At 37.2% G+C, this 26,620-nt stretch overlaps 1 protein-coding gene across 3 annotated transcripts; it reads right to left on the bottom strand.

Annotated features, from left to right (window-relative positions):
• Positions 1 to 2: 2 nt before the first annotated feature.
• LOC111339679 (TNF receptor-associated factor 6-B) lies at positions 3 to 22,556 on the bottom strand. 3 transcript variants are annotated; one of them, XM_088756549.1, is made up of 10 exons: positions 22,010 to 22,556; positions 21,196 to 21,272; positions 20,165 to 20,346; positions 19,448 to 19,508; positions 18,532 to 18,636; positions 18,051 to 18,215; positions 17,531 to 17,608; positions 16,010 to 16,090; positions 14,969 to 15,233; positions 3 to 117 (listed from the first exon to the last, which is right to left on the bottom strand). In XM_088756549.1, exons 3-10 carry the CDS (start codon positions 20,311 to 20,313, stop codon positions 80 to 82), a joined length of 942 nt encoding a protein of 313 aa, XP_088612675.1. In that variant the 5' UTR covers positions 20,314 to 20,346; positions 21,196 to 21,272; positions 22,010 to 22,556; the 3' UTR covers positions 3 to 79. The 3 variants fall into 3 exon arrangements, with proteins under 3 accessions (XP_088612675.1, XP_022802128.2, XP_088612676.1); XM_022946393.2 differs by lacking the exon at positions 21,196 to 21,272 and having other exon boundaries at positions 22,010 to 22,555; XM_088756550.1 differs by lacking the exon at positions 22,010 to 22,556 and having other exon boundaries at positions 21,196 to 21,956.
• Between the last annotated feature and the right edge of the window lie 4,064 nt (positions 22,557 to 26,620).

The following is a 26,620-nucleotide window of genomic DNA, read 5'->3' as shown; positions in this document are numbered from 1 at the left end:
CAGATGTTTTTAGCTTGATGATGAGGTTGCCTTGGAGGTTGTTATGGTTTTCTTTTCTTCCTTCCGCTAGTTCAAATGTTTAAAACACCCAACTCTGGCACTGAATAAAGGAAAGGGCTGTTGAACAAAAACAAAGCTACTTTAAACAAATATAAAACTGAATTCTCCTAATGAATAACTTCACGGATGTCGCAATTTCTGAGCTCACAGAAGTAATAACTTTTCTCCCTTATTTGAATAGACACAATCACCATCTCAAGCTTTGAAAAAATAAAACACAAAAAAAGAATTAATCTCCTACTTGCAGTATTTTGCTACAACTTTAACCTGTTTCCACATTTTTGAAAACGACGAAACGTGTCATTATTGCCTCAGCGATAAAACCGACAAAAATTACTCAATACCAACATGACTTAATTAAAAAAATTTTCGCGATAATAGGTAGTCAAAATTAGCAGCGATATTGAAAGAATCAGTCAGCGTAGAGTATGTCGTACTTCAAAGAGTGAAATGAAAAATCAACAGTTTATGCAAATCGAAGTGTAAACCGCTGTAGCTTGTTTAAAATTATCTCAGATCCTGATAATATTTTAGTTATGAAGTGTCACAGAGAAATAGCAAATATTATCGCTAATTTCCTGTTTTGGTAGTCGTGATACGTGACTGTTCTAAAGAGTAGTGGTGCAAAGCCCAGTGGCAAGATGTAATTCAGATTATCAATTTTTTTGGTATTCATTACAATTACTGCAAAAAAGATATTTATAACATAAACAAAGTAAATCTCGCGCTTTGATTGGTCAATTTAGCGTCCCCCATTTGCCCATGGGTGTATGCTGATGACGTGAGCAAATGCAAAGACTATTTTTCCGCGCGCGCTTGCTTTTTCTGGTCTCGTAAGATTTGTTAAATAAAAGAAAACTCTTTTGTTACAATGAATCAATGTTATTTTATAAAACAAATGGTAAACACCACAGCGTACACTAGTGAGTTATGGATGCACTTGGGAGGTTTGCTAAGCACTCAGGAAGCTAGATTCGCTCTCGGCAATCACCTCACGCAACTCTTACGCTTTTTTCGTGCTTAGCAACCTCCCGCGTGCATCCCTAACTCAATAGTGTACGCTGTGGTGTTTACCATTTGTTAAATCGTGAGTAGTTATCATAGCTAATAGCCCTAGTCCATTTCATGAAGACGAGAGGCTTTTTTAGTCTTAGTCCAGTTCTTTAGAGAGAGTTTTACGTATGAAGCTTGCCAAACTACCACTCAACCTCGCCAGTTTAATCGTAATGAAGTAAGGCCAAGTTTAAAATTGCTGTCCGAATAGGTCGCGCAGATGTTTTCATCTAATGTCACACAACCCATACTGATAACCAATTCTCTTGATTCACCAATGCAATATAGCCCCTGATCAAGGAAAGTGAAAACGTACTATTTGGGGCCAACTAAGTTCACTGCGTCTTTTTCTGCTCAGTCCGTCGCGGTAACCAAAAGTAGTCTCCGCAGCGCCTGATTATTTTACAGTAAAAGTCGGATAAAAAGTGGGCTGTCATTGGTTGAAAAAGCGTGTTATATCAGAGTACAAAACACGGAGCTGAGCGAAAGCTTTTACGCCATCTGCCACTTTGTACTATGTCCGACCATTTCCCGCAGTTTTTCTCTACTTTTTTTTAGTTAATTCATTGTGAAATTTCGGAACAAGCGAGCCGGCAAGTAGCAATAAATAGCTTCAAAAATTACATCGTCCGCCCTTCGAGTGAACAACTATGAGCTTGCTCTGATATCCTTTCCGATGCGTTGAGTGGAAGGCCACAGCAGTCACGGTAGCCGGGTTTTACGCAATGTCATTCCAAGCGACCTTCATGTTCCTGTGAATTCGGCTGTCGTTTATTCATAAAACATACGCATTGAGGCGTTTGTTTTCTTATTGTCACGTGAAAAAGCTTGAGTGGTTTTATGAGCCACAATTCTACCAGATTTCAATGAACATTTCACTTTCAGATTTGGTATTGACCAAACAACTTCAGGGAAAATTTTTAAATTCGATTAGCCGAACCATTTCAGTTTGTGAATTATTGCATTCTCTCGTTATGAACTTTGATGCTTTTGACGTTTTTGACAGTTTTAGTCCTATTCAACCAATCAGATTATTTGAACCATTCCTACAGGATTCTGATTGGCTTATTGTTGCGTATTTTAAGAGAGTATAGAACTTGCTGACGACACATATTAAAGTTCACAGAGCAACCAGGTGAACAATCAGACATGGTATGATGCCAGTACTCTGGTTTAAGGATTTAATGAATGTAACCAGGGAATTACAATTCATAGACCCAACGTTTCGATACTCCTGTCTACTGCTTTCATCAGGGGTGACCAATCGTTGCAACAAGAGGTCCTTTTATATGCTCTCTACTAAGCTGCCCTTTTTTCGGACGAGGTGTAAATATGCGTCAGTTAGTAAGCGGCCATCATCACGATTTAAAAGAGCGTGGGCGGAGTTGATATGCCAGGCTTCCAAACAAAGGCGCTGGTGGAAACGTCGATTAGTAGTGATAATTATAGAATTATTACACCCAGTTGTATGGTTAGTTAGGCATGTGTGCTCCGACAAAGCTGAATTTTCTTTTTTACAAAAGAAGACCGCTTTTTGATGCATTTAAATCAAGAAAGAGCAGGTGTCTATCCTTTTCACGCTCAAGGGTGAATTGGATAGACGGCTCCACTGAATTCAAATGCAGTAGGCGGCGTTCCAATTCTGTTCACTTCGAAAATAAATTTTGTTTTGAAAAGATCAAGTGAGTAATGCATGGGGAATGTGACGGATTTTTTCACTATAAAACTTATAAGGAAGCCTTGACTATGGATGACTGCCGACAAGACCGTTTTCAACGCGCGCTTTAACTTTATTACATTACGGTCGATCGCGGTAGAAACGTTGCATGATTTTGTTGACACGAAGGACGGAAAACTAAGAGTTGATCGCAGTAAAATAACTGACGTTGATCTCAAGGACTCTGATACTCTAATGCTAGATTTTACCGAGAAGCTTATACAAAATGAAATTAAACAAAGCAAAATTATACGAAAAAATCTAACAAGATATAAATCAACGTGGGTGAAAGAATGCAAAAAACAAAAAGAAAAATGCGCGTGCTAAACACAAAAATGTAACTAGGAACGTAAATGGGAATGCCGCACTAACACTCTGCTCTGTTCCGTTGTGAAGCGCTTCGGAAGCGGCTAAAGCACTCAAGAGGTAGGGAGAAACACACGACTACGTCCCGTGTTTTCCCCTTCAGTTCTTTCATGCTGTAGCTGCGTTGGGTGCTATACAACAGAACAGAGCACAGACAATGCTTCTTTATTTGATAAATAGAGCGTTCATTCCCCTTCTTTTCCGGAGTTCGAGGATGATAGCTCATTACTTCTGACTTGCGCGACTGTCTAATATAGAATTGAGGGGCATCCATTTTTGAGAGGATCCACAGAACTGAAAACACGTGGTGTACACTGAAATGTACCAAACTACAGGACGATGTCTTTAGTTTGTTGCTTTCAGGACATGTTGCTTTCAGGACTATGTCTTTTATTCCTAAAACTATGCAAAATCAAAGAATTTTGAAAAGGGAAATGAAAAGAAACATATTTTTGAAGTTATCATTTCTGTGTTGTTCGATGCTATGTAGACAATAGTTATACCTCATTCTTTGTCTTCATGAGCAACAGTTGCTGCCTTACACTTTTGACGAGGAACACTCAAAGAGCATTTGAAATAGTAAGTGACAAATCCATTTAACTCAGCTCGATTACGAGTGCCTTTCTCTATATGAACAAACAATTGCCAAGTGACTAATTTTCAGTATAATTCAATTAAGGTGGTTCCTCAAAAAAAGGTTATCAAACAATGTTTTTTAAACTTTCCTTAAATCTTCCCTACCAATGTCTGTTTCGAAAGATACAATAAAAAAAGTTAGGTCATGTTGACACAGCACGTATCTCTCTATAGACTATAGTTGCAGATGTACTCTCGCAATTTTATAAGGGGCCATGATTTACAATGTAGCTCTTCATGCAATTACCCAAACAAAAAAAAGAATTGGACTAGCTAGGGAATGGAAAGCTTCGAGTACCTTTTGAATCTTCCAATTGGTCTTCTTGAAGGTTTTGGACCGCACACCTGCTTCAATGTTTGCTTCTTCCATGAATACGCAGAAACTAGCTAAGTGTATTTTTTGGCCTACTAAAAATGTCAAGAAGCCGAATTAACACTAAGGCAAAAGGAAGCCGAAATACTGTGTTGAAGAAAGGTGTCAACTCAGTTCTTGTTCAAATTTGTTTTGTTTGACCACTTGTTATTGGCTTTAGCCCGAATTTGGTATTTGGAATGTTCCCCGCCTACAAATCCTAAAATCGAAGTAAGATTATTACCAATCAGTCTTAGAACGAAACATCTATACAGTACAATTTCTTAACCTATCAAAAAATCTAAAATAAAAGCGTAAATTATATTCATTTCTAAGCACCGTCAGTTTAGATTGAAAACAATTTCAGGTGACCGACAGAATTTAGTAGGAAAACAAAAAACTCTCGTACCCCATTGAGTGGCTTAACAAAAGCATCAATACGCACAATAAAGAATATTCAACACCAGGATGTCCATATTATAATGGTGCCAATTTCAAGTCTACATCTGCTGCATGAAATAATGCTGTAACAATCTGCATTTCACTTCATCATGCATATAAATTGAATTTCAAGTAAAATCTTTACTCTGAAGTTTCCTTGAAAGAAAAATTTTAGAAATTGACTGAATTTAAATATATGACTATCTAAAGACGGAGACACCTCTCGCTGACGAAAATATAAACAAGTTCATTAAAGGTGAGAATCCATTACTGCACCAGGTGAGTCTTGTTCGCTTTGGCTTCGATTCCACACTTAAGGTGGAATGCAAATACATTTTTTATTTCGAGAAGTGCTTCAGAGTTTAATTTCGTCGTTTGCCTTTCCGCCTAGATAGCTTGCCTGCATTCCCTCGCCATAGAAGCAACTGGTTTTTTTCTTCTCTCACTCTACTTTCCTTTCCATGTCAGCACTTTACTCCAGAGTTTTGCCTTGAATATAGCCCAATTTCTAATCCTCCGCCTTTACGCCTAAATTTAAAATTCACTCCTCTAAAAACCTCAGTTAGTTATGAAATACTCTCAGTAGCGTAGCAAGTTGTAATTACATAAGCCCCAACTTACCTTCTAGCAACGTTCATTTAAAGATTTCCTATTTCCTTCAAAGCGTTTACGAAAAGACGTCCTGATACACAAAGTAAATCGATTCTTTAAATTTACCAATTCTTTTATGGTCATGCACCGACCCACAATCCATCTTGGGATATGCAAATGTTGTCGGGGCAACAACGAAAAAATTTACTTTTGTACGTTAGCGGTAGCTAGGATTATATAAACAGAACCATTCGCCTCGGTAAAAGTACCACTTCTGTATTGTTTAAAATACATTACATAGTAAATTAGTAAGTATATGAAAAATATGTCTTGCTACTTCCCATCAGCAAACAACATCATGCTGTTGTTATGTTTTCCAAAAATTCGAGCGAAGCACATCCGCTGAGCCTGATCCATTATATTTTTAAAATAAATCTAAGAAAACACAGTTAGCCATATGTAAAATCCAAATTTCTGCGAATTATTTCAATTACCCAAATTCCAAATCATTGAACACCAGCTTTGTGTTTAAAATTCTGGCAATCAGAGAAAACAACAAAGCAATGACAGCAGCATCCTGTCGCTCAACCTTTCAGATCCTCATTGTAAAAGCGATCATTCCAGTCTCATCAAACAACACTATATACACAAAACCATTATCACATTTTAAGCCAAGCAAAACAATAACTAATACTTTATAATCTCACGCAGATGTTATCATTTAAGGCTCAAACGGTCTCGTAATCATTTTAACGAAACTAACTTGAGTTTATGTTCCCAGAAACACTTATTATTGTTCGTTTTCTCGAAAATAGTACTGGAAATATGCTAAGGTATCGCAATTTGCCGATTCAAGGGGTCACGGAACTTGGCATATAAAGCTTAAGAAGCTTGAGCTTTCCATTTGCTATGGTAACGTACCCGTTATGTCCACCGTGTTGAAGCAATAAATGAAAATTTTGTGTTTAAACTAATCCTTCGAATAAAAGGTGCCAAATATCAGGAAACCGATTAGCATCCTTAATGTATTTCAACCAAATATTGTAAGACCAGTAAGACAGTTAAACAGTAAAACGTGACTGTTCATTTCCTAATCCTAGAGATATTTCTTAAATACACGTTTTCATAATTACGACTTGTTGCAAGGATGAAAACCGCTCTAGCCTAAATACAAATTAAGATATCTTTAAAATTGTAATTCGATGATAACCGCCCTCGTTTGTGGCATGAATGTCCCACTGCTCACAGTTTGAATGATGAACGAACTGAAAGCTGCCTCACGTACTGTGTCTGCCTCTTGAAAAATGTCGCTAACATTGTTCCGAGTTTTGGCATCATTGCGATCCGTCCCGCTCTTCTTAGTCATTGAACATACTTGTGCATCGTTAAAAAAAAAATTTACACTTGAGCGCCTTTGTATCTTCGCGAATCAATACTTTGTAGTTAATTCCACTCTCAATATAAATAAGTCAGCACGGCGCAAAAAGGCAAGGTAAGATGACGTAACTTTCCCAGACGTCATCGCACATTCGCAATGGTAAATTTTTTTTCAGTTAAAAAGAAAACTGTTCTAACGTACAGTCGAGAGCACCCCCAGATCACAGTTTACCTTATATACTTACTCTCAATGTCTTAGCAGTGTGTAGCCGCATTTACCACCACTAACCTTTAAGCACCATTGCACTGGAATATAGGATTCTTTAGAAATCCAAATAATACAGTCCTGATGTACAAAGAGCACCAATTGAGGACTAATATAAAATTCAACTGTATTTATGATCAAACTCACCGACCCACAATCCTTTTTGGGCTAATTGCACAAAGTAATTATTGTCGCGGTGACCTGTCAGAGACCGCACACTTAGAAGAAGTATAAGAGCATTTTTTGAATAAATAAATGAGCATTGTCAGGGTACTAAGTTTTTTCGAAATGGTGGCATCTAATGTTCAATTTTCGGCAGATTTGAAAAAGGTTGTCGATAGATTATGTTACTATTCATGATTTTAAATCTCAAACCGTGGCCAGAGGTAAATTTTCATTAGACTCCCCCCCCCCCCCCTTCCAAAAGGGATGGAGATAGGTCATGGTTTCTGAATAATATTTCTTTTTCAATGTGGCGGGATAGAGATCCGTGCATGCGCAACTGTGTGATCAACGGGGTCTGAGGCAGAGAGTATCTGTGAACTGTACATGCAAGCATAGTTCAGTTCAGTTCAATTCAAACCAACCACTTGCAAACTGGTACCCTTAAAATTGATTTTAAGTGAAGTTCGCAACTCCAATAAACTCTTTGCCAATGTGCAAAAGAAAGATTTTGACAGTACTTCGCCTATTCTCTGAGACGCCAAAACAGTCCAAACTATACAGTTATATTTTGAGCTACGTCTTGTTTATGACTACCCCACTCAAATTAAATGCAAGGCATTGAGCAAACCGCCTCCCGGTTAGCTCAATGGATAGAGCGCTGGACTGTTGTGCGGGAGGTCGAGGGTTCGAGCCCCGGCCGGACCAACACTCAAGGTCTTAAAATAACTGAGAAGAATATGCTTCCTTTCTGTAACATCAAGAAATGGTTAGATATTCTAGTCTTCTCGGATAGGGACGAATAAATGGAGGTCCCGTCTCCTGCAGGGTTAGGGGTAGGAGACGTAAATTTCGCACGCACGAGTATACTGTGTGATGGATGTCCTCCCCTGGGCTGGGATGGGTGGGTGCTTACAGGGCCGTTCTGAAAACCACTTCTGTGAGATCGCACCCTGTCTAAAGATTATTATCTATCTATCTATCTATCTATCTATCTATCTATCTATCTATCTATCTATCTATCTATCTATCTAAGGCAAAGAAAGTAACTTTGTGGCGCCAGTTACAAAAAGTACCCACTCTGACAGCGATAATCCTAGTCTTATCAAATAAAACGGAACACTTGAGTCTAACGAAACATTTAATGCCAACTGATTACCTTTACATAATCGTTTACACATTACATTACAGTACCTGGGGTAGCTCAAAACGGTTTCGGTATTTTTTTTATACTAATTTTTTGATCGATCAATACTGTGACCATTCTTCTTTTATTCCCGTGAAAATAAAGCTCATTTTTTGCGAATGTTTCATCCTGGCTCTAAAGCTGTAAAATATATTTTAAGAGCCTCGGGAGACGATGAATCTTGACACCATGACTGCATGTCACCAAACTTTAACAGTAGAAATCTCAGGCACATTACGCAAAAATCAAGGTTGTGATGTTGCATGCGCAAGGGATAAGAATCCACTGCTGTTTTGGAATGATCAGGTTTTAAAACAACAACAGAAGTATTAAGTTTGTATTGAATCGTCAAATTATAAGCACGAAAAAAATATCAAACTGTTTTGAGCCTTACTTTTAGAGTCACCTATGACTAATATAAAAATTAATGACTATTTAATGATTAGACATAAAAAAATAATTGAATAACTCGCGCTATTTGGCATGGCTGCCAAACTACCCTAATAGATGATAACGTAAAGACTACTCCCTGAAGAAGTATACGGCAGTTAGACGAAACGTGTCGGAGAATAAAGTAGTTGTACAACTTCTGTTAGCAGAAGTGCTACTCGCCAGTTTAGTTTTAAAAAAATTAAAAATTACGATTTCTGGCATGGATACTTGAAAAAAGGGTGTGTTCACATTAGTGCCCGTCAAGAATCGTACTCGGGTACCGTGCTCGAGCACTAAGTGTGAACACAACCTAAGTCATGAGAACAACTATCAGGTTCTTCAACTTTTGCTACAGGTTAAATCCTACGACAAATTGAGGTTAGCTAGTTAAGAAATTATCACGAAACTATTTGAAAAAAATACTTAAAAATACTTGAAATGTGCTTGTTAGAGTGACACCACTAATCATAAACTGCGAGATATTTAAAGAGAAATTACAGTTATAAGTCACATAATGCCCACTGGTAAGGACCAAAATCGCTCTGACAGTATCGCATTGCTCATACGATGCAAAACAAATAATGATGATACAGTTCAACTATTTTTAACTGGATCTGAAAAAACCAAACTATGATATTTGTGAAAGCTAATAAATCAAAAGACTAACGCTCATTTGTTCAAGAAATTAATATGAAATCACTCTAACAAACATATCAAGCACAGCACGCAAAGGAATATATTTGCGCCATTTCGAATAAGGTAAGGGACCATAAACCATTTGAGAACGGTGGGAGTTGGTGGGAGTTGGTGGGAAACGAAAAGACACGGGAAAGAAAACGCTTCGAAAATGATAAAATAAAATAAACTTTCAAAACTGAAATGCTGCATCAAAAGAATGCAGCATTTCAACATCTTAACAATTTTTTCTTAATCCTTTAGCCTTGTATATATAATATCTTTTATTAAGCGAACATTATGGACAAAAGAATGCGTATATCTTGAAAATCATAAAGGGAGACTCCAAGCCCTTAAACATGGAAAAAAAAAACAAAGATGAAATAAAACAACCTCGTAAGAAGTGCAAATTCATCCACCAAAAATAAAATGGCCCTTACCTAAACGAACCATAACACATTTCTGTAACTATTAACGTTTTAGTAATTATATCTACTTCCAAAACTGTGATTACTGTTAACCGAAAAACGAAGCATTTTGAACTGGACGCAAGGTCGTCCCATTCTTCGATTCTCTCTATCACTACTAGTGACCTTACTGCCAAAAAGAGTACTAAGGAACCAAATCTGTGGCAATGAACAAAAGAATCGCAAATTTAAGTACGGTAACCTTTACGTCTGTTCTTTGACTCAATCCAAGCTTTCTAGCTAGGTCTTAATACATCCTATCTGGCGGCTTACACATTCGATTAGAATATTAAACGCACATTGACCTTTTTCTTACAACTAGTTCGTGTTATGGTGACAACAGTTCCAAGTTCCTTCACTAAGCCCGAGCGGATTTCAGTTTCTGTAGTACCGAGGCGACCGTGATCTCCCTGGCCTGAGAATGTTGATTGTTTCTTTCTCAAGGCAGTGTCACCAGAGATGAGATTACTAAGCCATTGTTATGGAGAAAGGTTACGATCTTCCGACAATAATAACGCTTCCCTATGCCTAGATCATTCGAATCCGTCCCATTTAGAGCTACTGCTGGCCTTGGAAAGTGTTGTTCAAAGTAGCAACAGTAAAAGAAAATGGGAAAAGTATTACTTAGTGAAACTTAAAAATCTGGAGGTAAATAAAAGTCTGAAATACGAGCTAGAATATAGCTTGACCAGCTTAAATGAATTAGAAATAAAAAACTTTTTAAAATACTTTTTTACAGATATATGTTAAAGGCAAAGCAAACCGAAAGCACTGGCAAAATAATAGCTTGAAAACCTACAACATACTGAGTGGGCTATCACGTGGCTGTTTTTACATCAAAACAATGAGGTTATTTGCCAAGTGGCTTACAAAAGGTACCTCAACGAGGCGGCGTGGTTCCCCTCAAGGAGGCGGCGTGGCTGAGTGGTTAGGGTGCTGAACTTGTAATCCGGTGTCCCGCGTTCAAGTCCTCCACCCTGCCACTCAGTGGATTTGTCCTCGGTTGCCCCTAGTTCAACTCCTCGGCTGCGCTCTGTAAATAGCCCACTGATCTCCCTCCTGCCAGTGGGGATTTTTGAGCTCTTAATTAGTCTACATTGTGGCTGAAAAGCCCCTAAGGGTGAGCTGCAATTAACGTGTAGTATTATTATTATTATTATTATTATTACTATTATTATTATTATTATTATTATTACTATTATTATTATTATTACTATTACTCTTACCTATGAATAAAGGCTGATAGTTTCGAAAGAAACTGTTTGGGGCTGCGTCGGTGGGGGTAACGAAATAATTTGGATATATCGACAAAGTTGAAATGGTAACGATTACAAAAGCTGACGCTTCGAGCGTTAGCCCTTCGTCGGAGCGAATAAAGGAATTGTGGGTTGTGTGTGCTTTTAAAGGCAGAAAATGGAGCTACGTTATTGGTGGGAATATGGCAACGAGAAAAACAAGAATAAATAGGTGGAATGAAAAGCGTTCGTTGATCCCTGTGGGATTTAGACTGCCGGTTTGAAAGATGAACTTTTCTTCAAGCTTTTCTTCAAACCGGCAGTCTAAATCCCACAGGGATCAACGAACGCTTTTCATTCCACTAATTTATTCTTGTTTTTCTCGTTGATATGTTCCCACCAATAACATAGCTCCATTTTCTGCTTTTAAAAGCACACACAACCCACAATTCCTCTATTCGCTCCGACGAAGGGCTAACGCTCGAAACGTCAGCTTTTGTAATCGTTACGGTGGCCAATTTACCACTTCAACTTTATTATTATTACCTAGCTTAGTTCTGCTTGAATAAAGCCGTGAGAACGAACGTTGCATATTCCCTGGATCGCATAATAGTCCAATACAGGTTAATTCCCAGCATTTTGTAGGGGTTGCCTTACAATCCGCTGGTACCCACAGATAATCCTGGGTGGAATGGTACTCTGAGAAAATTACCCTATAAAGTTCTACAAAATCATATCAAGGGCGTGACACAGTTTCACGTTTCCCTCATGAAAAGCGTGAGCACTTTAGCACAAATTCCTAAAAAAAAAAGAAAAAAAGAAAGAAAGAAAAAAAGCGCCTCAACTTTAGCTTTGTGTGATAAAGTACAAAATGTGGTTGAAGAGCTTTTTTTTGTCATTACATTCCACTGCAAACCAAAGGACTTTTTAACGTAATCGACCACTGCAAATTCTACACCACAAATTAGTAACACAAGAAAACGAAACTTTCAGTAATATCAAAATAACTTTCTCACCATATAGCGAATGGGACAATCCTCCATAAATATGGAATAAATAATTTTTTACTCGCACTAGGCTGAAATGCAAGGTCAAATTAAATGCACATAACAGCTGATTTCAGCGCAGTGTGTGGAACCGATTTTGCCACTCCCATTGACTAACTTGAGTACATTACAGGTGGGGGCCATTTTCTAAGAACACGTACCATGGTTGAAAGGTGGAAAGTGAAGAAACCTTCTCGGTAGATAGACAAGAATAAATGCTATTTCGTAGTCCACGAGCAGTCCATTCTTTTCGGCAAAGTCCGTCGCGCGAGTTCCAGAAATCAGCGACAAAAAAATTCCATCTCACTCCCAGAGTTCTGCGAGGCGAGGCACAATCTTTCGGACTCCGCGACAGACTTCACCGAAAAGGAGGGACTGCTCGTAATCCAGCTATTTCGGGAGGCAAGCACATTAAATTTATCACTTGGTAAAAGCAATTCAATAGAAAGAACAAAGATTGCGCAGAACTAAATATATCGCGGGCTCCAAACACTGAACTGAAATCGACTGTGGAATCTATTACACAAGTCTGACACAAACTTATGTGGGAATGGACAACGTAGACGGTGCTAAATATCGTCTTCGCTGGCTTACGCGGGAACCATACCACGGTCGGCATGTCTGCTAAGTAACCCTAGATGATATCACTTCTTTCCATCTTTTGTTTTAATTTACGCCACTTAATTTACCGTATTCTTTTGCTATGGATTCAGCTCCGTTACAGTTGTCCACTTAGGTGTAAAGTCTAACGTCGACTGTACGGTGCGTGGAAGAACCCTAAGAAGTATTGTGATCTCACACACCAAGCCGATTAAAATAATCTGACACTAAAAAATGGATACTACTATACTACTAACTACACAATACATGACCAGGTGTCAGCATGTACCAATAACGCCTGAAAATGACACTAAAGGAACAAAAAATTTGAAAAGACCTTTTGAATGTGATAGTATCAAAAATAGTAATGTCAAGGTTAACTTGATCGACTGAAATAAACTTCATGAAGTTTTACTACCAATTAAGAAAAGTTGTTAGTTTGTAATAGACAATCGCTTCCAAGTTAGCGGTACCGAGAAAATAGCAGACTAGTTTTCCACCTTTGTTTCTTTCCCTAAGTTCCTTTAGCATCTCTTAGATTCAAATTATCAAATGAATATATTTTTATACGTTTCACTTGCGGTTCTTATTCGACCTTTAATCAACCACAAACAAATGCACATTCTGGAACAATCTAACACATTAAAATAGGTAAAGAAAACAAGGTTAAACGACAAAATATCTACCTCACAAAAGTAATAACTGACAAATTGATGAAATAAACAACAACAACAAACAAAGAACAAATCCAAGATAATGAATAGTTTAACCAAACAAAAGTATTCTAAAGAACGGATAAACAAACATCAAAACGTTAGGAAGGAATGTGTAAGTTAGCTAAGCCAAAAAAAAAAAAAATTAAAAAAAGGGGGAATCTTGCTGCAAAAAGACAAACACATCATTCTCAAATAAAAAAAATATACGAACACACGCTGTTGACTGTTGACATGCGCAAACAAAATAATTTTCCTGTAATAAGGCACAAACAGCTCAAGAACAACAAACGCATAATTTTGGCAAACGAAGAAACCACGGGAAACTTCAAAATCATTAAAACTAATTGTACTGATGAAAAATAAAAAAAAAAAAAATAAAAAATCTGATCAAAATCATTAACACTTATTTTACCGATGTCACGTACACCATAAGTGAAAAAGAGTTCAAAATAAACTAAGAATGCAAGTCCAATTTAGACCAGATTAAAATCTGTCAAACACAGAATATCAAAAATTATGTACATGTACCGACGCTCATAGCAAACGGAGCAACGCTTTGTACTTCCACTCGCTAAACTGGTTTCGCCAATACTCTATTATGCATTTTGGACAAGGAATGAGGAGGTTTTTATCATCACTCAAGTCTCGGTCATTTTTAAATATGGTTTACCATTGTCTAAATTACATTGATATTTCAAAGTAAGTGTCACCTCCTGCAATAAAGGCTGCTACGTTCTTGGTTCTTTTTTACTGATACTCTTGTATTTGTTAAATGCTACTCCAACCATCAAAGTGCCTTGAACAATAGTAATGTGTTCAAAATGCCAAAGATGCAACAATTGCACATGTTTCGTTCAAGACGGCAACTGTTCTGTTCAATTGCAGCAAAATGTTCGTTTGAACGAAAAAAATAGAAAAAAAGGGCCGATAGTGATAAAATATATACATGTAAAAATCAATTTCAGGTCTAGACAATGAAAAAAGGATGATCTACAGCATTTTTAACAAGTCTAAAGTTGAAAGAGCTACTCTAAGTCCATGAAAAGCTAGAAATGCACATCTATCTTGAATTAAAAAAAACCTAAAAAGCCTACAAAAGTTCATCAGAATTACCTTAACCTACCATTCAACCTATGTGCAAATTGACTCCATTAAGACTAAACTAAACCCCATAAAGATTAAAAAACACTATAAAGCCGACAATAAGTTCAACAAAATTACCTTAACCTTCTATGCAAAATTATGTGCAAACCCGATAAAGACTGGATCACAGACTAACACCCAGATTAATTTCTATCAAACCATTTTCTATACAACGATGGTGAAAAACTACTCATTATAAAAATACGTACCAAATTAATCTCTATTTACCTGCATGCATCACTATCAAAAGATCTTTTTTCCAAAGTCTAGTCCACAATTGAAATATTATCCTTCTTCTCACTTTGACTTTGTAACAGTAAAATTTCACATTGAATGCAAAATTTTACTGATACAGAATCAATAACTAGTGCATATGTCAATTCATGCAATATAGCTATGCGATTTTACTGAAAAAGAAAAGCAAAGAACCAATGAAACCATCACTGACCATCCTCCTTACGCCTGACACCTTTCAATTTCTCCACATCTTCTTTCAGGTTCAAAATCATCTGGTAATGACAGTCGAGTGCCCAGTCATGTTCAGCAATATGCACCTCATCTGCAGTGAGGCTTTCTCGCAAGGCACTTAACTCAGCCGCGGTGGCTTCCCCGCGATGGTCGCTAGCACCTCTCTGCTGTGGCAATAGGAGCAACGAGTGCGTTACTATAGAAGCACCCAAATGGGCCCTAAACTCTTCAGGATCCATCTTCACCTGGAAAAATTTTAGAAAAATAACAGATAGCGTTAATTTGTACAAATATATTTCAATCAAGTTGCAAATTAACTCGTTCGTCGAATACTCACAAGTCATGAGTATCATTGCCCAGTCCCCTTGTCCAAAAACGGACAAACCAGCCTTTGGCACTGAGACATGTCAGCAAATACCCTGGTCCCAGAGGTTCTCTTCTCTCCGCTCGCTGCTTTGCAGCTCGTTGGTGGGCGCTTCGCGCCGAATTCTCGTACTCCGGTAGAGAGAAGAGAACCTCTGGGACCAGGGTAGTCAGCAAAAGGCTTGTAACCAATTAGTTTGCAAGCGTCGATGACTTGGAAAAAACCCTCTTTTTAGCAGTGCCCAGTTTTGTCCTGAGATATACGTGTCAGCTGGCATTTTTTTCGAGTGATCACAGCTTCGCAGGGACGTGGATGACGTGGAGGCCGTCTTGATAGGAAAATTTTGAGTGGAAATCAGTTTCTTAGAGCAGTGTTCTCGGCTAAAGTAAAAGGTGGACGAATTTTCTGAAGCAGCACTGGATTTGCCGCAGGAATTCTTTGGGATGTTACAGAAGCACAAAGCATGAAAAAGCAAAAGCAGCTACGAATGGGACTTACTATTCCAGCACTTTTAGCAAGAGATTAAATGTACTCAAGATGATTTCACATTGTCCCCGCTATATTGGCGGTTAGAATAACTTCTATTATCAATTAATCTCGAAATGCTTTAACCTCATTTGATTATTTTTTTAACTTGTAATCGGCTAACAAACTTACAGCATGCTCACATCCATACTTTCTGTATGGACATTCTTTTTGTGTACAATCACCGTCCTTTGCATCTTGATGCCTCTTCAACTATAATGAGCAGAGAGATATAATAATTAAAACCCTGGGTGACTATATATTCAGAAAGAGCTTGGACCCTGCCCCTTTGCTTTCACCTAGAGAGTATTGAGCACTCCGGCTCACCAAAATTGGGCCTGATCTGCAGGCTATAGTTTTCATCCATGGTTTGTCACAAGTCTTGATACAACTGGGCATATTTTACAATACAAATAGATTTTAAAAAGTTTCATTCTCTCTATTCCCCTTGGTTCTTAATGCAAAATATTAAAAATACAGAAGTTTCTCTTATATGCTGATACCTCAAGTACATGCAAGTGTCAAATGTAGTAATATACTTCCTGTACATTAACAGTGCATTTTCATTTCAGTTTATACTGTCTAGAAATAAACAAATGTTGTTTCTTGAATGGAAAGATATCCCATTAGCTATTATGATAATCATAACCATTACAATTTCTCCAAATGTTGCTGGTGTATTATTACCTTCTTTAATTTTCAATTATTGTAATTAGACAGCATAATCAGATACCAATTAAAGCGGACAATTATACTAGGCCCTCTCAGCTAAATCTGCCGATCATCAGATCGATTACAAGAACCATACAAAAACTACCACTTGCCCTACAAAACAGGAGAATTTTTTAAACTTTAGACAATGTCTCTATCAGGGCCCGGTTGTTGAAAGGGCAGATAACACCATCCAATAGATAAATCGCAATCCAGTGGATAAGTGTTAACAAAACAAGCTGAACTATCCATCAGATAGAGTTTTACCCGGTGGATAGCAATATCCACCCTTTGAACAAACAGGGCCAGAGAAAATCGGTCTCCTGTGATTTTGTAGTCACTGGTATGACTACTGACCAAATTGAACTCCTTAATGGTTCTAGCTATTACCATTTACGATTATTCATGGCAGGCAAAATGAACATTGTTGAATAAAACCAAAGACAAGGTCTTTGTCGAGTCAAGGGGAATTTTTCACAACATTCATTTAGAACCTGAGGCGAATAATCATTTTAGTATAATTGCTATCATGCTTTCAAATTCTGAGGTAAATTCATTTATTTTGTTGTTCAAACCATTCTGTTACAATTGTTTTAAGTACTAATGTATCAAGATAAGCCGCCTGAATCTCCACTAGAATTTGACACCCAGGTTTAGTTCATTCAATCAGCAAAAACGTGATATTAAGTACACCAAACTTTATCTTTTGTATAGTCTTCAGAACTGAATTTTCTTCTTCATCACTTCCTCTGTAACACTGAAAAAACACTGAGAAACCATTTTAAAATTTAGCTCCCTGCTCACCTCACACAAGGTGATCTTAGCAAAATATGACAATTTTTGACCAATCAGTGCACAAGCATCTCAGTCTATAATCACCAGAACAATTATACTAACCTTATATCAAAAAAATAATTGAATGGTGGGTGTTAACTGACGTACCTCACAAAGTTGAATGTTCTCCTTCCCACAGTTTCCACAAGTTATGTGTATGTTTTCACAGCTTTCATTCATATGTTTCTGTAATGTAGTGAACATATATACACAATAAACTTGATGACTGTACTCAATCCCAGTTGAATTGATTTTTCCAACTTTTTATTCTTCTTTTTTAGTTTGTTTTGATTAATTGTTCTGTTTTAAGGTAACTGCATCAAAAGAACAATTATGAACTATATATGTTATGAGTGCTAATCAATACAGTTACTAAATTGAGTTTCATACCAGATGTGCTATAAATTATATTTTTCTCTTTCTCTCAATTTACACCGGGAATAGATCTGCCACGCATTATGTAAAACGATGAAGACCCTTTTTCAGGATAAATATAATGTTTTTTCCATTGGGTATCCATCGTCGGGAGTTAAAGTTGTCAAGACAGTTGGCAACCCATAGAAATACATTAAACTCTGAATTTGCTTGATTCTAAACTAAACTCCAAGAATCTAAAGTTCTGACTTACTGCTTGATCAGCCCACTTTACTGCCATATTGCAGGAGTTGCAAACCACATCTCTAAATTGACATTCCTCCTCTTGGTGCTGAGCCAATTTTGAAAGCGGTACATTTTCATTGCAGCCAGCATTAGAGCATGTCACTGGCCTACAGGTACACTCTTTATTATGTTCCTACCAACAGATCAAATGGTGCAAACATTTAAATGTAATCTTAGTTGACATGAATTTAATAACTTAACAGTAAATATCAGTAAGTAAAATTATTGTGTACTATATAATATTTATTCATTCTTTAAGAGAACAGTAGAAGATTTCTAGTATAAAAAAATTTGTTCAGGACCCAAGTGATTAATAAATTACACCTCCTAATTTTGCAGAGTAAAAGTGAGAACTAATAGAAAAGTAAAAACAAAGGGAACAATAATCAGGCAACTTTATAATTATCATAATTATGGCCACTGAGGTTCTCTTTCAGTATTAGCCTTACTTCTGCATTTCTGACTTCACCCCTCCATTCACAACCGGCATCTTTATTCAGGCATGGTGTAATTATTTGTAATATTTCTCTTCTCACATAAGCATCCTCAAAATACTATTCATAGAAAGAGAAAAAACTTGAATAAATAAAATGTAAATGTGGGTAAAGTTACTAAAACAAGGAATAGCCTGGAAAGAGCTGAAATGAACTGGAATGAACTGGAATGAACTGGAATGATCCAGAACGAGCTGGAATGACAAAGAATGACCAAGAATGACCCAAGAATGATCCATAAAAATGATTTTCAATTGAATTTGTCTCCATATACTTGATTTTAACTTGCTAAACAAACTCTTTACGTCCTTCTGCCATTTTCTCACTCAGTTGGAAAAGGCTGATAGGCTAGTAGCCACAGGAGGCCCGATACAATATTTCACAATGGCAGCTGAGTTGAATCCTAGTGGAAAATCATGATGTAGAATGGTGTGAGTATCCGTGGATTTTATTAAGAAATGAACTGGAATTTCCTAAGTTTTTGCTGAAGGGTGAGAGATCAAACTCTTCCGCCATGATGCTGGAGATTTGGCGGGAAATATCCTATCCCCTGATGCATTGTATTCTGCCCCATGAGATCATTTGCATTAGAAATATTTCATCCAGCTTCCTGTGGCTAATATCCCATCAGCCTTTTTGAAAATGGCTGATGAGAAAATGGCTGATTCTTGGTCATTCCAGCTCGTTCTGGATCATTCCAGCTCATTCCGGCTCATTCCAGCTCTTTCCAGGTAATTCCTTGTTTTAGTAACTATACCTGCAAATGTGAACTTTAAAATTAAGTTAGAAAATCAAAATGGGCTCCATTTTAAGTCCCACAATATTATACGCTACATAAACATCATTTCCCTTATAAATTACAAACAATTACCGCTTCATGTCCAATTACACTGCTGCAATTCTCATCTAAACATCTGACAGACCTAAAAAACCTACAGAGTAAATTAAAGTAAATTGATCAGAGGATGTAATCAACAAACAACTCATTAAATCATAGATGCAACTGCTGCTGGGTTTACAAAGGTTTCAATGGTTCAAGGGCCGATTGGAATGAGGAAAGTTTAACCTGCAAAGCAGTGGTTTGCCAGTGGAAGTTTCAATTTGTGGCCTCCAGGACACTCATGTTAGCATGTGCAGGAGAGACCCCCCTAGCATATAACATTCTTCACATAATGTCTACTTCATTGCTTTCATCCTTATTTTAAACAACCAACAGTACATATTAAAGACAGTTTTGAATATCATCAACAACAACAAAAATGATCATCATCATCCCTCACTAACATTGTTGCATTTTCTTAATATTACATAAACAATGTGTAATTCTGTGTTGATTAAAATCCTTGAAAGCAGTTTTGTCTACAAAATCATAGCCAGGTGACATTTAACTAAACATGCATTCATTACTACATGACACTGTGCAATATGGCAATTTAAAGCATAAACATGACTGTATCCACTATGATTCCTTACTTCCTAATTTCATTATGAGCAACAGACTGTCTCGAAGAAAAGAAAATTCACTGGCAACGGAGATGCTTTTAAAATTTATTTAATTGTCATAATTTTGATCAATATAGATACTCACCCACTATCTTTTAACATCTCTAACAAACATTTTTTGCAGTAATGGTGACCACAATTAGTTTGCACAGCATCTCTTAATAGGAAACCACATGATTTGCAAATAAATTTAACATCAATCTGTACAGAAATAGGAATCTTGTATCCAGGCATCTTTATATATTAAATCACACTGTCTTAAGTCACCTAAAATAAGAAAGGAATTGAGGGAACATGTTTACTAGAGGTTATTATAATTGCATTCATTCATTCATGATAGCCATAGAGCAACTTTCATGTCACTGCATATTAAGTGTGAAGCTTTTGTAAAATTATTCTAATGAGCATGAAACAGAAAGACGAGTAACTGAAATGATAGTACCCCGAGCATAAGGAAAATTTTTAGGACCAACAACTAAAGAAGACCTTCACTTAATACCTTAACATATACACTATACCAACATCCAGGATCATTACAGGAGGATGGACTAAAGCACTTAAAAACATTAAACATTACAAAAAACATATTTGCACCTATGGCTACAATTAACTTCTATTCTTTCCTACACATTAAGTCATTGACCAGTGAACAGATTCATTTTTGGGTACGGTGTATTAAAAAATAATTCAACCTAGACGGAACAACTAGGTTAACAACCAGTTTGAGCTGATATAGTAAAAATCACAATGATCTGACTGGCTGAACTTAAGATAATTCAATGCTCAAAGCTAGCTAGGTTTGCAATGAAATGAACTGAAAGAAGATTCAGGCAGGATTGCTAAATTGCAAGTTATCCTCATGTTGTATGAACATATCACATCACTTCATTATTATAATTTCCTAACTAAACTTGATTTTTAATTGATTCTTGGTGCGTGAAATTTCAATAAAGTACCTTGTATTACAAAGTAAAAACTAAAACTTACTAATTTACTAATACATACTTCCTAATTTATATTGATCAGTAATCATATTGAGGAACATTTTCACATCGAAGGATAAAACTTTTGAAAGTAATGTATCTAACCAAGAAGTATAGTTCAAGTCATTTATACCATCATTTTCTGGGTCTTCCCCGGTCCATTTTGTTGTCATTGCAATGACAAGGAAGGCATGCCTTCCAATCCACAACCTAATTGTTGATGTGATAAACAAATGCGAAACACGGCTTGTCAAGTACAGAAATGAGTTCACATCAATATCAATTGCATATATGCATGGGTACACAAAATTCAAATTTGGTTACAAATGATCAAAGCATTGAACTGTTAAGAAAAAGGACACAACGCCACTTTGGATATCATATATGAAATATGCTTCGGTAAGCACTAGTTTGGCCTTCCCTGAAGCAACGATAGCATTTTCAAGTACCAACATTCCTGAAGCTATACGAACAAAAAAAAACTCCAAGAAACCTCTTGAAATATAAAACAGTTGAAATAATCAAGGACAGCTGCAATATCAAGTATACGATCGAGTTTAGATCCGAAAGCCAAAAGTACACTAAGTCAAAATGGCCGCCACGTCGCTTCTCACTCGGTCACGTCTCGCCACAAAGCCCAGCTTCCGTTTTTGTTTGGTTTGTGATTTACTTCCTTTTAGAAACTTAAAGTGGTGCTGGGATCTGCAAAGTTATTTCGAACGCTAAAATCAAAGCATTTCTCTGTCTCAATCAAAAACTTGTCACTGAAAAATGGCGGCGGTTCTGTATTTCTCGTCTCTGATATGCATGCGAACAAAATAAAAAAGAAATTGCATTAGATACAGTCTTGATTTCAATCGGGAATTGAGGGTACACACTTAATTCGCTTAGAAAACGGCTTCAAAAGGCTTCGTTGGGAAATGAAGCTCATGAAATAAATTACGTACCTTCTGTTCAAATGCGAAATAGTGCATCCACTGTAATTTTTCAACAAACCAGTTTCAGGTGAGAATCATTAAATATTAAATATGTGCTTCCCTACTTCCCAGTCCCTTGCATTAGGGGATTCCCCTGCAAGACCTCAAAAAAAAAACAAAACAAAACAAAACAAAACAAAACAAAACAAAAAGAAGGGGAAAAAAGCAACTTTCCACGCTTTTACGAAAAAACTGGTACATACTCTGACAATTTCAAATACCATAACAATGATGAGGTACAAAGATCATGGGTTTGCTTTGATTTGAAATTCTAGAAACTCGATCTTCCGAACCCTTAGGTATGTCTTCGGAGGACGTGATCTTCCTTGCTTACTAAGAAAAGCATCCATGCAACTTGCGAAGTGCGGGGTAAGGGTCCCACAGAAAATCGAGTGAACATTTGTATTGTTTTATTTTGATTGAGAGGAAATATATCAGACCAGGATATTTAATAACCCTTTCTTATTGAAATAAACTTCGATAAATATTACGAAGTTCAGGAAAGTATCGCGAATTGTTATATTATAATAATAATAACAATAATAATAATAATAATAATAATAGTTTATTAAACTCTCTTGCAGTAACTTACTGAATTAATGAGTTATGATACAATGAAAACTTAATAAGATCAACTATGTACATCTGTATACATTAAGTACAAGTTACATACACCACACTGAACATGCATCATATTTGTTAAAAATACTTAAAAGTTAAAAAGTCTTCGGTGCCCTTCGTTCTACAGGTAGTAACGTTTCTGTAAAAATACAACTGGTCTAATTTGTGCCTGAGGTTATAGGGACAGGTATCGTCTAAGCGTGTCGGTAGAAGAGGATGGAGAGGGTGGTTTGAGTCCTTCATTTTGCACATATACTCTTTACATATCTTATGTCTTCTATACGCAGGGGTCTCTACCCGTGCTAACTCGAGGGCTTCTGAGTAGCTATCGGCACACGGGAAAATTATCTTAAGCGCCCTTTTCTGTATGGATTCAATTTTGTCAGACAGATAACCTGGAATGGATTGCCATACTGGCACGGCGTACTCTATAACAGATCTAACAGCGCTTGTATAGACCTTTAACATCCAACCTTGGTCAACGCCGGCTCGACGTAGAATACGTAGAGAGTAGAGCTTCTTGCAAGCTTTTTTATATATGAAGTTAACATGACTTAACTTTGACTTGAAATTTTAACTTTGAAATGAATCCCCACTTACAACTGCTACCTCGAAAGTAAACGACATCAAGCTTACAGAATCCCAGGAAGATCCTTTTCTCGTGCTTAAACAAACAGTTGGCGATAAGAACCTTAAGATTGGTCATCTCAACATCAATGGCCTTATAAACAAGCTGTGTGAGGTCCAGCACCTCTTGTACGAGATCAAGTTTGACCTTCCTGGTATTACTGAGACCCACCTTAAAGTGTGTCACCTTAAAGTGTGTCAAGTGTGTCAGACGATTGGATCAGAATTTCTGGATATAAATTTGTGAGGAGGGATCGTGGTTCCTGTGGAGGTGGTGTTCTGATATATTTCAAAGAAGATCTTACTATATACCCTTCTGTTTCTTAGGAAAGACCAAATTTAGAAGCATCATGGCTGAACATCACCATGAGGTCCCAATCCTTCCTTGTTGGCTGTGTCTACAGACCACCTAATGACTCCTCCTTTTTCGACTCTTTCAGAGACCTGATTGCTAGTATCTGGCTGAAAAGAAAAAATGTAATCCTTGTTGGCGACTTCAACTCTGATATGTTGCACAAACCTAACAATAGGGAATCCGAATATGGAAAACGCCTACGAGGGATTCTATGTAGCTGTGGACTAAAAAACATTATCAACAGCCCAACCCGTATTACTGTCAACTCCAAGTCACTTATTGACCTCGTGATCACTAGTCAACCCTCAAAAATCCAAACCTCCGGCTCCATCGACCTGAGTATCTCTGACCACCACCTAATATTCGCAGTCTTCAAAGTTGCAAGAGGTAATGCAAACCCAAAGTTATCCCAACCAGGAAATATAAATCGCTAGACACAAGGCAACTTAGAAGTGACTTCGACCGGGCTCCCTGGCATATAACTAGTTTATTCGACGACATCGATGACAGTGTCGACGCTTGGCAATGTCTATACAATGAAATCTTACATCACCACCTACCCCCACGAGATACTAAAATAAGAGATAAGTCTCTTCCTTGGATCAACACCTCCATCAGGAAAGAAATAAACAAAAGATACAAGCTCCTTAAAAAAGCAAAGTCATCAGGCGACCCCGAATTATGGGATCTCTACAAACAGAAGCGATATGAGGTTAAGAAGCTACTAAGGAGTTCTGAAGCTGATTATTGGCAAAAATTATTCAATGAAGCTACTGATTCTAATGAATTTTGGAAATTGACCAACCAAGTCTTGAGGAAACACAAAGTTAAAAACATCGGTCCAATCTGTGATCACAACGAGGAGATAATAATCCATGATTTAGAGAAGTCAGAGTATTTTAATGACTTTTTTTGTAAATGTCAGCAAAGACCTCACTAAGCAACTTGACCCTTTGAACTTGTCATCCATAAACACCTTTATCACTAGAGCCACTCCTACCAGGGACAAAACTGAAATGAGCTGGGAACTGGTAAAAAACAAACTGATTTAAGCTGCTAACCCCAAGAAGGCTATTGGTCCAGACCAAGTATCCCCCAGGGTCCTCTTTATGATTGGTGACCCTGTTATCCACAGTCTTTTACCAATCTTCAGGAAGAGTATATGTGATGCATCTTTCCCTTCAAGCTGGAAATTATCACGTGTTAACCCCATATTTAAGAAAGGCTCACCAACAGAAGTGAACAACTACAGACCTATCTCCCTCCTCAGTATCCCTGGGAAAATCTTAGATGTTGTTGTCAGTGATACCTTGAACAACCATTTCGACACACAAGGCTTGTTATCTCATAGACAGTGGGGTTTTCTGAAAAATTATTCAACTGAAAGCCTCTTACTTCACCTAACAGAGACCTGGAAAAATGCGCTAGACAAGGGCCTGAAAGTGGGCGTGCTTTTTACTGACTTTCGAAAAGCATTCTACACAGTGAACCATACCATCCTTCTAGAGAAGCTAAAGGCCATTGGGATATCTGGCGATTTGCTTTCGTGGCTTACCGATTACAGGTCTGCACGTAAGCAATTTGTCCAATTATCAGGATATCAGTCCGAGCCCAAAACCATCACACATGGAGTTTCCCAAGGCTCAATACAAGGGCCCAAATTATTTTCAATATTTGTAAATGATGTTCCAGTATCAATAACTAGTGGTGAATTATTTATGTTTGCCGATGATACCACTATTTTTACAATTGGAAACAACATCGACGATATCATCTTAACACTCCAGACTGTACTAGACCAGCTGTACACCTGGTGTCAATCTAACAGATTAATCGCCAACGAATCGAAATCTGAAGCCCTGATAATTTCTAGCCAGAACTTTATTGGCCCCCTGCCAAGTTTGGCCTTTGGTAATAGCTTTATTGAGTACAAATCATCATCTAAATGTCTTGGGGTGATAATTGACAGCAAGCTATCATGGCAGGAGCACATAAAGAACGTTTGTAAGTCATTCAGCAACAAAGTCGCAGTACTGAATCGGATAAAGTTTTTACCGATACCAACCTTAGAAAACATTTATTATAAAACTATTATCCCTAGCGTTTTGTATGGCTTTGTAGTCTGGGGGTCTTGTTCTTCAGCCTTGACGGATGATATTGATCGAATTCATTTAAGAGCTACTAGAATTATTTACAACCTACCCCATAGCATCCACAGTGATGACATCATGAACGTTCCACACTGGAACTCTACTGTTTCATTTTACATTAGGAGACTCTTAGTTATTACGTACAATATCTATCATGGAAATAGCATCGAGCCTCTAAATGACTTAATAGTGAAATCCAAGACTCCTTATGACTTAAGAAAATCTTTAAAAGTTAAGGTTCATAGACCAAGAACAGAAATGGGAAGATCTTCGTTTCAGCACAGAGCTGCACTATCCTGGAACCTCCTTCCCGAAGACATGAAGAACTGTTCAAACTTAACTTCTTTCAAGAGAAAACTCAGGGAAAATAAGAGAATTCTGAAATCTATCAGTTTTGCTAAAGCTTCCTGCAGCGTTTCCAACAAATCTGTTGACTTTAAATACTTTTAACATTTACTCCGTATTGTTATTAATATTTATTTCTTTCAATTGTCATTATTTACATACCCATTTTCGGTTCATTCACTAATTAGGTATTTATTTATTGATAGTTTAATTGATGCAGGTCCACATCAGGACGTAATGTCTTGCCTATCCCTCAACCTGCTTTATTAAATAAACTATGATGATGATGACTATTCCACCTAAGGTCGCTATCGATGAATACTTCTAGAATCTTGTAAGTCGATACGCGTTCTATATTGTTATTACCAATAACTAATGGTCTGAGAGTAAAATTAGGAAACGACATTAAGTTAATTAACATCTCTTTACATTTAGTAGGGTTTAGTCTCATGTTATGGTCCATGGAGAATTGTGAATGTTAGA

Source organism: Stylophora pistillata, chromosome 4 (assembly GCF_964205215.1).
Source record: "Stylophora pistillata chromosome 4, jaStyPist1.2, whole genome shotgun sequence".
Classification (NCBI taxonomy): Eukaryota; Metazoa; Cnidaria; class Anthozoa; order Scleractinia; family Pocilloporidae; genus Stylophora; species Stylophora pistillata.
Note: the sequence above shows the minus strand (reverse complement) of the source record. Positions and strands in the feature narration are given on the sequence as shown.